Source organism: Argiope bruennichi, chromosome 10, assembly GCF_947563725.1.
Source record: "Argiope bruennichi chromosome 10, qqArgBrue1.1, whole genome shotgun sequence".
NCBI classification, from domain to species: Eukaryota; Metazoa; Arthropoda; class Arachnida; order Araneae; family Araneidae; genus Argiope; species Argiope bruennichi.
The window spans coordinates 5,280,314-5,292,766 of NC_079160.1; the positions used below are offsets into that span (position 1 = coordinate 5,280,314).

Genomic DNA, 12,453 nt, shown 5'->3' on the forward strand with positions numbered 1-12,453 from the left:
TGTCAGATTTCTTTATATTCTATGGGTTAATTTTTTAAAAAAATCTCCATCACTTGGAAAAATACTTACTTCAGATATTTGCACAGTAAGGTGAATGCCTTGAGTATCTTGAATAGCTTGTTGATCATATTGAACTTATAACTGATAGAGCAAAAGATATTTATTAATTAGATTAGTTCCTATAATATCCTTTACTAAATTTTTTTTTCAATATCAATTAATTTAGTGAAATATTCTTTTCTTGAATAATGTAGTTGTTTGAATATGTGTATGTATGTATATAGATATTTATTTCACATTAATATTTTATATGATATGAAATGGAGTTGCAATTACCCTGATATCAGTTATATTCATCAAAATTTTATAAATCAATTGGAAATGGTGCTTGTGCCTCATCTCTTTCTGAATTTTGTTGATACAAACTTTTTGTTTTTAATATTCTCTTTTACTTTTGTGTACCTTATTCTTCTGATTATACATAGCTGCTCTGCTTATTGGAATAAATGATTTTGAGTGGGACAAAAAAAAAAAAAAAAAAAAAAGTAGATGGTCGATTTTTGTTTAACTGATTATTAACTTCCATAATTTCTAAGAATTTTTGGAAAAATCTTATTTTAAAAAAAACCCTTGACCACCTGGTGCTTTATTTAATTTCCTATTTTGAAGATAAATTTGACAATGTTCCTTCCTTTTGAGAGATACATTTTTTTAATTGGAATGCTTCATTTCTAGTATATATCATTCCCAGTGATGGTGAAGGAAGGATAAAAGGCATCTAGATCATAAAGATTATTTCCCCACTCCCTGATCAGGTTGAATTTCTAAGTTAAATGATTCCATTACTTTTTATTCTATTGACAATTTTCCAAAATCACAAAGGTATTTTTGTTTATACTCACTTATGTGTACTGAACTTTCTTTTGTGTCTCATGGTGTTTTAAATGATTGTAAATATAAAACTTAAGTGATGCAATGCTTAATATAGGATATTTTAGCTGTAAATTTTTGGGAAGATTCTGCTGTAGGAAATTTGATTAAAATTTCGAGTTCCTGTTTATTTTTTAACACATTTGTTCATTGAATTTTCAACATAGTTTTTTTAATGAATTTTTGTTGGTTTATTTCAGGTTACAATGCTATACAGCTTATGGCAATTATGGAACATGCTTATTATGGAAGTTTTGGTTATCAAGTTACCAGTTTCTTTGCTGCATCTAGGTATTTATTTTCAAATATGTTTTTTTTTTATTGTTATTGCCACAATAATTGGAATTATTTACATTTATTTCTAAAATTTTTTACTTTGAAAGGAGACAGTTTTAGATGTTTATTTGTGCAGTATGACAGATGTTTTTTATTGATTTAATAAATGTTATCAGTAGCTTAGTGTGTAAACAATTTATATGTTTTCATAATATTTTTGTACTGTATTCTTATATGAAATTAATTAGTTGATATTTTTTAAAATTGTATTACTCAGTTTTTTGTGATATATCTAAACTATGTTCTTTCAATATATTGATGATTCAATAGAAATGGATTCAGTAATAATTTGTGATTACATTTTCTTCATTAAAGCCGCTTTGGAACCCCTGAAGAACTGAAAGAACTTGTAGATAATGCTCATGCACATGGCTTGTATGTTCTCCTAGATGTAGTCCATAGCCATGCATCTAAAAATGTCTTAGATGGACTTAATCAGTTTGATGGTACAAATGCCTGCTATTTTCATGATGGTGGACGAGGGGAGCATCCACTTTGGGGAAGTAGATTATTTGATTATTCACAGTAAGTTTAATTTTTAAAACAATGAAAATTTTGCATAAGTAATTCATAGTTTAACCATCATAATGATATGTAAAAATAGTTTTAATAAAATTTGTTTACATTTAATACTTTCAAAAGTATCTGATGTGGGTCGAATTTTATAATCTTACCCTACAAATTGAATTTCTCTCTGGCCCTTTGAATATACTATTATCATAATGATAAATTAAATTTGCATTATATATAATAGTTTATTGAAATTCAAAATTGTTTTATTTTTTAAATTGACTCTGTTAGTTAAATAGGGATCTGCATTATGTGTCTTGCTATCATTTGATGAGTATTTTTGAATGTCTTTAATGAACTTAAGATGCTTGTACAATTATATATTAATTACAAATTTATGTAATGAAGAAAAAAATTTAAAATGTATGACTTGTTAGTAAAAAATTTCAAAATTAGATGCAAGTTTTGCTATTTATTTTAAAGTTTTATTATGCAGTTGATATATTCAAAACACCATGTATTCCTTGGGTATTAATTATTTTTAAATTATAAATAATTAAAATTTAACTTTTTTATTTTTAAATATTACTGTTTATTTATTCTGCATTATTTCTTAAAGCTATTGAATTTTAAAAACAAAACATTAAATGGCATTTTTAATTTAAAAATTGTTTTCTTTTGCAGCATTCCTTTTTAGATGCAATTTTTCTGAAATTAAGTCTCTAGATAGATAGGTAGATATCGATGGAGTTTTCATAATAATCAATGCTGAATTAGCCAAGCTACAATATAATTATTATATTTCAAAAGTAGCATGTTTGATGAAAAAAAGTGTTTTTAAGAGTATAACTATGTATATTGCAAGAATTTGTATTTTATAAAAATAAAAGCCAAAATTTAAAAAATTACACTTTTAAAATATAAATAAGAAAAGATGTTGTTCCCATTTGCATCCATCTTTGTACTTAAAAAAATGTTGTACTATTTCTATGCTTTAAAGTATGATATTCATTTTTTTAAATAAATTATAATCAGGCAGTTCAGAATAATTGAAAATGGATTTTAAAATTGATTAGCTTTTAAAGGTATGAATGGCTTTAATTTCAGGTGGGAAGTCATAAGATTTCTTCTTTCCAATTTATGTTGGTACATAGATGAATATCAGTTTGATGGATTTCGTTTTGATGGCGTTACCTCCATGTTGTATCACCATCATGGCATTGGCAGTGGATTTAGTGGAGATTACAATGAATATTTTGGTTTAGCAACTGATACCGAATCAGTGACCTATCTGATGCTGGCGAATCATACTGTAAAAACTCTATATCCAGAATGTGTAACCATTGCAGAGGTAATTCTGTTTCCATTAAATTTTAAAATTTGAAGTATGGTTCTGTGAGTATTCAAATCAAGTGTAATAAACTATGTTGTAATTACAAGTGTTTTTATAAATGCAAATACAAAATATATACTCACTTATAAGTATTGCGTGCAATATATATACTCACTTATAATAAGTATTGCGTATTTAAGTATTGCGTATTTAGTATTTAATATATATAGAATATGTATTAAAATTCTGTACTATTTGCTTTTATAGTATAGAATCTTTTAATGTATCCAAAATATTAATTTGCATCGCTGATATGATCAATGGGATATGTTAAGCATATCTTTTGGCATTTTGTTGCACTTTTTTCATTAATATTGTCTATCTATTAGTCCTAGCTTATCGTGACCATTAAACTTGAGTTAGCTGTACCCATAAGTTGAACTAACTTCTTATAGGCATGAGGCTTTACTTTCTCTTTAACTCAACTAATCATTCATCAAAATTCCAATAATGTAAGTCTTTAGCTAATTCACCATAAAATATCCGATTCTAATGGTATCTCATTATTGAAATGAGTTGTAAAATTTTGAATGCATATTATTAACTATTTATGTAATAGTCATTCAATGTATGCATAAATTTTTTAGTGACATTTTGTACTGTATTGGCATTTGCAATAATTAGAGATATATCTTAATATATATAAATTAAGTGTCACGTTGTTTGTCCGCGATGGACTCCTAAACTACTTAACCGATTTTAATCAAATTTGCACACCGTGTGCAGTTTGATCTAACTTAAAAGATAGGATAGCCCTTTTTTTGAATTTTTAAATAGAATTTTAATTATTAATTAAAAACTAACTTTCCCGCCAAAAAAATCTTCACTTTCCCCACCGCCAAATGAGTACGGCTTCAGTTTTCTTTCCCAACAGTCCTGAGGCTAGGCTTAAGATTTTTCGGCTGATTATTTGAAACGATTCTATTTATTTTCTTAACGTTTGATGCATTTAAAATTAAACATTGTTAATGAATCGATCTTTCAGATTCATTCTGAAGTACTTTTGAATTAAAATAAAACAGAATAAAGGAAATTAAAAATTTCTAATCTGCACAGCGTTACCCCAACTGGCGTAGAAAAACTCACGCATTTGCGTTACGTTTCAAATCCGAATGTTCGAATTATTTATGATCCTATCCGAAAACGTTTCTCAGGAATAAGATATCATTTTCCACAATTATTTTTTAATGCATACAATAAATTTGGTACGTTGCAACGGATAAAGTATCACAATCTTATGTTTGAATTTTGTATTACTGTGCACGGTGGCAATTCTCAGAAATAAGATATTTTATTTGAAAATGATTAATTACAAACGTTTTAACGGGTCATTGATTAATATAACATACTGAAATTCTGCTTTTTTTAATTATAAAGAAGTTTGGAAAAATACTTGGAGGTGCACACGGATAATTATTGCTTTTCGTTTTGAATGAATTCCGATTCTTTATCTGATTGTTTACTAAGAAAAATGTTGTACGGCAATAACATTTGTTACTTTCATTGAATTTTCAATTAAATGATTTTATTTCTTTTGTTAAGGATATCGTAAAAAAGGTAAGTGAACGAGCCAATAATAAGTTCCTCTAATCGGATAATAAAAAAATATTAACTCATTTGTATGCTAAATGAAATTTAATCTTTTTTTATATAAATTATTGAAGATATGATAATAAAAAATGGTTACAATAATCGTTTCAGTTTTTCATTTCTTTACTAATAAACTGCATGTACGTATCAAGTTATGTCAGCTATCATCAACTCAGCTGTCATTCACTTCAGCTACAATGCTTATCATTATTTAATAAATGTTTCTGAAACTGATTTCATTTTGTAAATGAATTTTGAATTATTGCAGCAGACAAATGTATCAATGACGGAATAAATCTCATGGCAACTTCATGTGTGGAATATAGAACTTTTTTTAAAAAAAAAAATCTTTCCTTTAAGCTGAGGAAGCCAGAATTTGTATCACTGAAGTTAGAGGATTTATTATACATCATAAAGGGTTTATACTAAGAAGGAAGGTATTAAGAAGGAACAAATTATTTGTTCATCATTTGACAGTCACAATTATCTGTTAGCTCCAAGCGATTCTAACAGATGGCGGTATCTGTTGACTGGATTGAGTAAGTATTCTAACAGATGGCGTTGTGTTAAAAGTACCAACGTTTCACATAAGCTACAATTTAATGGCATAACAACCACGTGTTGCTGAGGCTAAAGTATAAGTTAAATTTATTTTCCAATTGAATTTTTAAATTCACTAGATATACCTGGAATGCCACCACATAACCTTCGATTAAAGATTGGTTCACCTATTATTCTCCTGCGTAATTTAAAGCCACCTCGATTATGCAACGGTATGCGTTTGGTCATCAAAAAGATCACCGGAAATATACTTGAAGCTACCATTTTAACTGGAAAGTTTAAAGGAGAAGTGGTCCTGTTGCCACGTGTTCCGATGATACCATCAGAATCTACGATACCCTTCAAAAGGTTACAGTTTCCAATTCGTTTAGCTTTTGCCATGTCTATAAATAAGTCTCAAGGCCAAACAATGTCCATTTGTGGTTTAGATTTGGAAAATCCATGTTTTTCTCATGGGCAACTAACTATATGTTGCATGTTCACATGTAGGAAAACCATCAAATCTATTTGTGTTAGCTAAAGACAGGTTAACCAAACATATTGTGCACCGATTAGTGCTAAATTAAATTGAAATTAAAAGTATTTATAATTCAAAATAATAAACATTATTGTCAAAGATTTAAAACTATCTGCTCTACCTACCTCATTTATAAGTTTAAGTGTTACGTGTTTTTTACTAACAACTTTGTAATGTACTCATTTGTTACAAACTTGAATACAAAAAATAAAGAAATTAAATTTTTTTTGTATTGATTTTTGCTCAATATCAACGGTAGTAGAAAATCAATCATGGAGGTCTCCATGTTTTTTTACAAATGGCATCTGTGTAAAAAAGCATGGTGGTCCCCATGACTGGTGTTCTACCATTTCCCTTGAATAGTTTACCACTATGTAATATAACAAAAACCTTAGCCACAGCAACAAGTGGCCGGGTCTGCTAGTAATTATATAATACTCATATAATTACAGAAAAAAAATATGTAATGTTCATTATTTTCATATGAAATCAAATTTTTGAAAAATGGATATTGCTTTTAAAATTCTATAACGTTTAAAATTCTATATATATTTTTTAAAATTCTCTATATATTTTTTAAAATTCTATAGCATTTCAAAATTTGAATTAATAATTATCCCTATTAATATGTATACTACTAGGTATTCATCTAATAACATTTGTGATGACATGAATAATAATGTCTACTTGCGAGTAGGAACAGCAATGGAAAAAGAATAAATTTTAGAAGACAGCCCATTTCTAGTGATGACAAAGATTCATTTTTACTCCTGTAATTGAAACTAAGAAACTACAGTTGTTAAACAATAAATGCTTGCCCTTTTGTCCATTCATTTTCTTTATTCTTACTGGATCATTCTCAGCAAACTTAATTAACAAGACTTAAACAAGCTTAAATTATAAAAACTGTTGCCACTGAAAACAAAACTAATACTACATTAGTTGAGTGGTTATATATATATATATATATATATAGGTGGATATACTTGACATACTCCTACCTTTAGATAACACAAATTTTATCAAAACAATATTTTTAATTAAACTAAAATTCCGTATAAAAGTCCATTTTAAAAGTTCGAAGTCCTTGAATCAAGAAGACTACTTTATAACGCGGCCACTTCTAGCAATTCTATCCTTTAATATCTCTTGAAGACTTGTAGTGATTTTTTTCTAGTTCAACATCTGCCTTTTTAGGATTTACTTCGGTTGTATTTCTGATGGATATAAGGGTTGAATCATCTTAGAACTTCTCCATTCGATGTCCTAATTTTTACCAGTCTGACGTTATTGTCCTTCAAGATACAACTTGATTATTCATCCCAAAGGCCAAAAGGCTTGCTTCTTGTCTTCGTTTTCGATTATAACTATGTCCCCAACTTTTAATTCCTAAGTTGATTTTTTATTTGATTGCTTGAGTATGTGATTTCCAAGATATTCTACTCTAAAACGTTATCTTAATTCTTCTCGAAGTTTTTACTGATATTGTGATCTTCTTGTTAAATTTATCTTGTTTATATGGTCAAGATGAGGCACACCAATTTTTGGAATTTCTTGCAGGTTATTGGTTTTAACTCATTTGAATATTCCTATACATAAGTTAACGGTCTCAAATTAACTATTGATTCACATTCGCAAAGTAAACTCAATGTCTCTTCATAAGTTAGTGAGGCATTCTTCAAGACTCTTCTTAGCATTTTCTTAATGATTTGGATTCCCAGAAACCACCCCACCAGCAAGCAGAGAGTGGATTGAACTTCCATATAATTCTTCTATTAGCTGCTTCACCTTCCATCATTTTCCAGTCAATAGTTTTAAAAAGATTGCTAGCCCTTGTGAAATTTGTGCCATTGTTACTTTAAATTATTTGAGGACATCTATGTCTGACTATAAATCTTCGTAAACTTAAGAGAAAACAATTTGTAGATAGAGAAGATATATCAGTTCCAGATGAATAGCTTTGAATACAATGCAGGTATACAAAACAAACCATGCTTTTGTTCCAACTTTAAGAATAAGTGGGCCTGCTAAGTGTACTCCTGCGACTTCAAAAATTGATGCCTCTCTAATTCTGTCTTCTGGGAATGGTACAGAAATTGTTCTCGTTGCATTTGTGCTGTGTTTTCTACAAACAATGCATCTTGAAATAGCTAATTTTATTGTTTTTCTTCTGTTTGATCCAAAATTTCTCTAGTGGATTGGATAAGAGTGAATGAAGTCCAACATGATGTAACTAATTTATGTGTACTTGGTAATAAAATTAGATACTTAAAATTTTCTAAATCTTTCCTCTCTGTCAATTTTGTCTTGAATCGCAAAATTCCTTTTTCATTTTTAAACACACTGATGGACTTTAACTTTTTGATATCCTCAGATGAAAAAGAATCTAGTTGTATCAGCTTTATTATTAAATTTTCTGCTCTTTCTAGCTCACGAACCTTAAGCTCTCCATATTCTCTTTCTTTTCGTGAATTTTCTAGGAACCTGTACATTCACCCGATCATTCTTTAAATTTTGGTGTATCTTGAAAAGTAACTGAAAATTCTTGAAAACAAGTTAGTTGAAATTATTTAATGCTGTTACTACTACCTGTAACCACTTTTCAGAATGAAAATTCTCTTTGTCATCAATTGGAGTAGAATGAGGCCATTCTTTTTCCGACAATCTCAGCCACTGAGGACCCTCCCTCCAACAAATTTCTATTAGTTTCTTCGCTGAACAGCCTTTTGATGGCAAGTCAGCAGGAATCTCAGTGCCTGGTACATGTCACCATCTTGTTTGGTCTGTAAGATTTCTTATTCCTTTAACTCGATTTTTGACAAACACAGTCCACATATTGTCACGACTTATTCAATACAACACTAATATTCTTCAATGTCTTTGATACATAAAGTTTTTTTTTACCATATCAGTAAGATAAAGGCATATTGTACATGCCATTAATTCTAGTTTAGGAATTGACATTAGTTTCGGAGGCGAGATTCTTGATTTTGCAAGTATCAGTTGTACTGGAACTTGGTTTTCACCCTCCCACCTCAAGAAAATAACTATTGAAATAACATTCTATAAATGCATCATAGAATGTATGAAGGCTAATCAATACACAGTTGTCCACTGACATATATCTTGGAATTTCTACCAATTTCAAAAGAAAAATATCCTTGAACCACTTAAACCACTGAATGATCATCGCATTTAACTTATTGTTGCATTCACTATTTCATTTTATATGTTTCCATATGATTTTCTTCTATCATGTAGGCATAATCTTTTAATTATTCTTTAATCACTTGGTATTGCATGATTTTTTTTTTTTTTTTTTTTGCCTTTATCAGCTTGAGTTTGTAGTGACTGAGTTACCTAGCACTCCTTCAAAAATTTAAACATGCTTCTTTTAGTTAGATTTCCACCAATTTTCAGTATAATTTCATTATGATGAATGCCTTGTTTATGCAGTAGTGACATTTTACATCATTTTCTGCGCGAGACTAGTCGACTGTTTATGCTATGTATCTTTTATGTTTTAATAATTTACAAAATAGGAAAAATATGAAAAACTGACCAATTTGATAGTAATCGTGACAAACAGGGAAATACAACCTCCTCCCAGCTTCAGAATATGCTGTCAATTTCTAATTTCTATTATTAGCAAGATACCATCTTAGTAGCTATGTAAACTATCATTCACCATTCCTTGACTACTTTTAAATGAAGAAATGCTCTCCTTTATCAACTAAAGCAAAGTATGCTTCCTTCTTCTAGTTATTTAGCCATAATTAAAAAAAAAATGTAAGAGAACACAATGCATTGTCTTGCATTCTTAGTTAAATTATCTTTAAAATGACATACAAATATGACATCATTGTAAATACTATTTCTTTTATGAGTCATCAAAGCTTCAAAATGTACTTTTCCTAAAAGGTTTTCACAAGATTGGTCACTACTGTTGTCATTTTTAAGTAATATTTAATGATAGCATTTTCTTATAATTATTTTAATTCCAGTTGATTCTTAGACTTACATAGATATAATTAAAAATGAATTCAGATTCTTATATTACAAAATAATCACAATATACAATTGACATTTACTGCCGAATTCTTTCATATGTGTTTGTAATTTGTTGAAATTGTCAAATTAAATTGCATTTTTCAATTTTATTAAATGGAGCATTATATATTCATATATATTTAAATGCTTCACCAAAACTTATTTAAAACTTATCTACAACTTGTGCAGCTTTTAACTGAGGTTACATGATTTTGTTACCACATGATGCAATACTTTTATGATAAAGTTCTACTGCTTTTCTTCTTTCACAATTTAATAATTTAATTTGTGTTTATTTTCCACTTTTTTTTATACTCTTGTATTCATTTCTTCAATAGTTTTTATATATATATTGCCTGTATGTTTCTTCATTTTTGGTTTTGAATTTTTTTTTCTTTTAATATTTTCTGGGTAAAAAAAATTATTTTTCTTATGAAATAATGTTTTGCTGGTAATTTCTTGCATATTTTTAAAATTTCTAAATATTTCTATAGTAAACATTTAATTATAACTTTTTATTTTATTATACTTGCACTGTAAGAAATTCTGTAGAAGACTAATTCATTAAATTTTATGATTCTTTCATCTCCAGATTTTTATGAAATATTTCCCAAATATGTTATATAATATTTTTGAGTTGTTCTAAAATTGAAACTAGAAATTTTTTTTCAGTTTTGTTGTTAAAATAATTATTTAATATCCAAATTTATCCATATATTTATCCAACTTCTCTGAAGTTACTTAGAAATAAAATTAACATAAATTTTTATGTGTCTTTCAATTTAATTTTAACAATTTTAATAATTTTCATAACTTACCCATAAAACATTTTCAAATATAATTTCCTAATTTGTTATCATGCATTGTAAAAAAGACTTTCTGTCTTCAATTATATCATTTACATTTTTATCATGAAAGCCAAATATATATTTAGTTATTATTAAAAATAAGAACTTAAAATTGCATTGAATAATGTTTTCCCTCAATATATTGTAGGATGTGTCTGGCATGCCTGCTTTGTGTCGACCTGTTTCTGAAGGTGGAGGTGGTTTTGACTACCGTCTAGGCATGGCAATTCCAGATAAATGGATTGAGGTATTAATTCATTTTAAAATTAGTTTTTTGCTTTTATTGAATGTTTACTTGAGTCTTTTGTGTAATGAAAACTTAAAATGTAAATGCAGATAATTATTATAACTAAGGAAATGTTTTAAAATCTAGAGGAATACTAAGATAAAAAAAAAAAAAATACATTTTTACATCAAATACTATCTGTAACTACTAATAAATAGCAAGAAATCCTATCAGGATAGATTGAATGCTAGTGGAATATAACTTGACAGCAGTATAAAATTAAAGAGGAAAAAATAATGCTAAAATAAATTATCTAAAATTTCCTTATTTTCTATACTTTCATTCTATTTATATAACTAAACCAAGTACTTAATCGCAAGGCCTTCCAGCATGTATTTCAATAACACAATTTACTCATGATTTCCAGTAAATTTCTTATTCAGATAGTGGAGGCAATTCTTGCAACAGCTTTCTACAATTGTTAATTAAATTGAGGCTTCTAATTTGGCACCACTTGTTAATTATTTGAATATTCCAAGCATTATCTCTTGATAATTTATAAATTTTTTATATTATAAGTGAATAAGTTGTCGGTATAATTTTTTATACCATTTTTTGTTCCTTAGATTAAGTTTTATTTATTATTTTTAGTTGTTGAAAGAAACACAAGATGAGGATTGGAATATGGGAAATATTGTTTTTACTTTGACGAATCGTAGATGGATGGAAAAAACTGTTGCTTATGCTGAATCACATGATCAAGTAAGTTGTATTTGTATTCCAATTTGTGTTTGTCATATTTATATTCTTGATTCAACGTTATAAGTGACATCATTTTAACTATTATAATTAAAATTATGCTACATTTAAACTTCATGTTTAATATACTTTCAGGCTCTTGTAGGAGACAAAACCATAGCTTTTTGGCTAATGGATAAAGATATGTATGATTTTATGTCTGTTTTCTCGCCATTAATTCCCAGTGTTGATAGAGGTATTGCCCTACATAAAATCATTAGGTTAATCACTCATGCATTAGGGGGTGAAGCTTGGCTAAATTTCATGGGTAAGGCACACTTTCGCTGGCTTTATTTTTAATTAATCATTTAAAATGAATAAGAATCCATTATAAATTCCATATGTTACAAATTTGTGTCTGTGCTGGATTTATTTTACTATCCCCAAAAAATTAATATTTATATCAAAATTGTACCAAATGGCATTAAAAACATATCTACAGCATAATTGCATGAAAATGATTTTTTTTTTTTTATCATTGATTGCATCAGTTTTTGTCCAATAAGGAATGAAACCATCATATATAGTGGCATTTATACCAACTCTTTATAGTGCTAATTTCCTTTGGCCACTTCTGGCTTTTAAAATTTTTCCCATTATGTAATATTCAGGTAGTATACCAGTCTAAAAACAGCATCAGTTAAGACATTTAAGATAGTTTTGGAGGAAAAATTTATAAGCTTAGATTTGGATG

At 28.0% G+C, this 12,453-nt stretch overlaps 1 protein-coding gene across 1 annotated transcript in view; it reads left to right on the plus strand.

Annotated features, from left to right (window-relative positions):
- LOC129988680 (1,4-alpha-glucan-branching enzyme-like) overlaps nucleotides 1-12,453 on the plus strand; it is a 33,009-nt gene that overhangs the window by 13,252 nt on the left and 7,304 nt on the right. Inside the window, exons 6-11 of the mRNA XM_056096953.1 lie at nucleotides 1,131-1,221; nucleotides 1,582-1,791; nucleotides 2,884-3,127; nucleotides 10,884-10,982; nucleotides 11,613-11,723; nucleotides 11,856-12,027. Coding sequence (XP_055952928.1) covers nucleotides 1,131-1,221; nucleotides 1,582-1,791; nucleotides 2,884-3,127; nucleotides 10,884-10,982; nucleotides 11,613-11,723; nucleotides 11,856-12,027 — 927 coding nt within the window. The remainder of the gene's footprint in view (nucleotides 1-1,130; nucleotides 1,222-1,581; nucleotides 1,792-2,883; nucleotides 3,128-10,883; nucleotides 10,983-11,612; nucleotides 11,724-11,855; nucleotides 12,028-12,453) is intronic.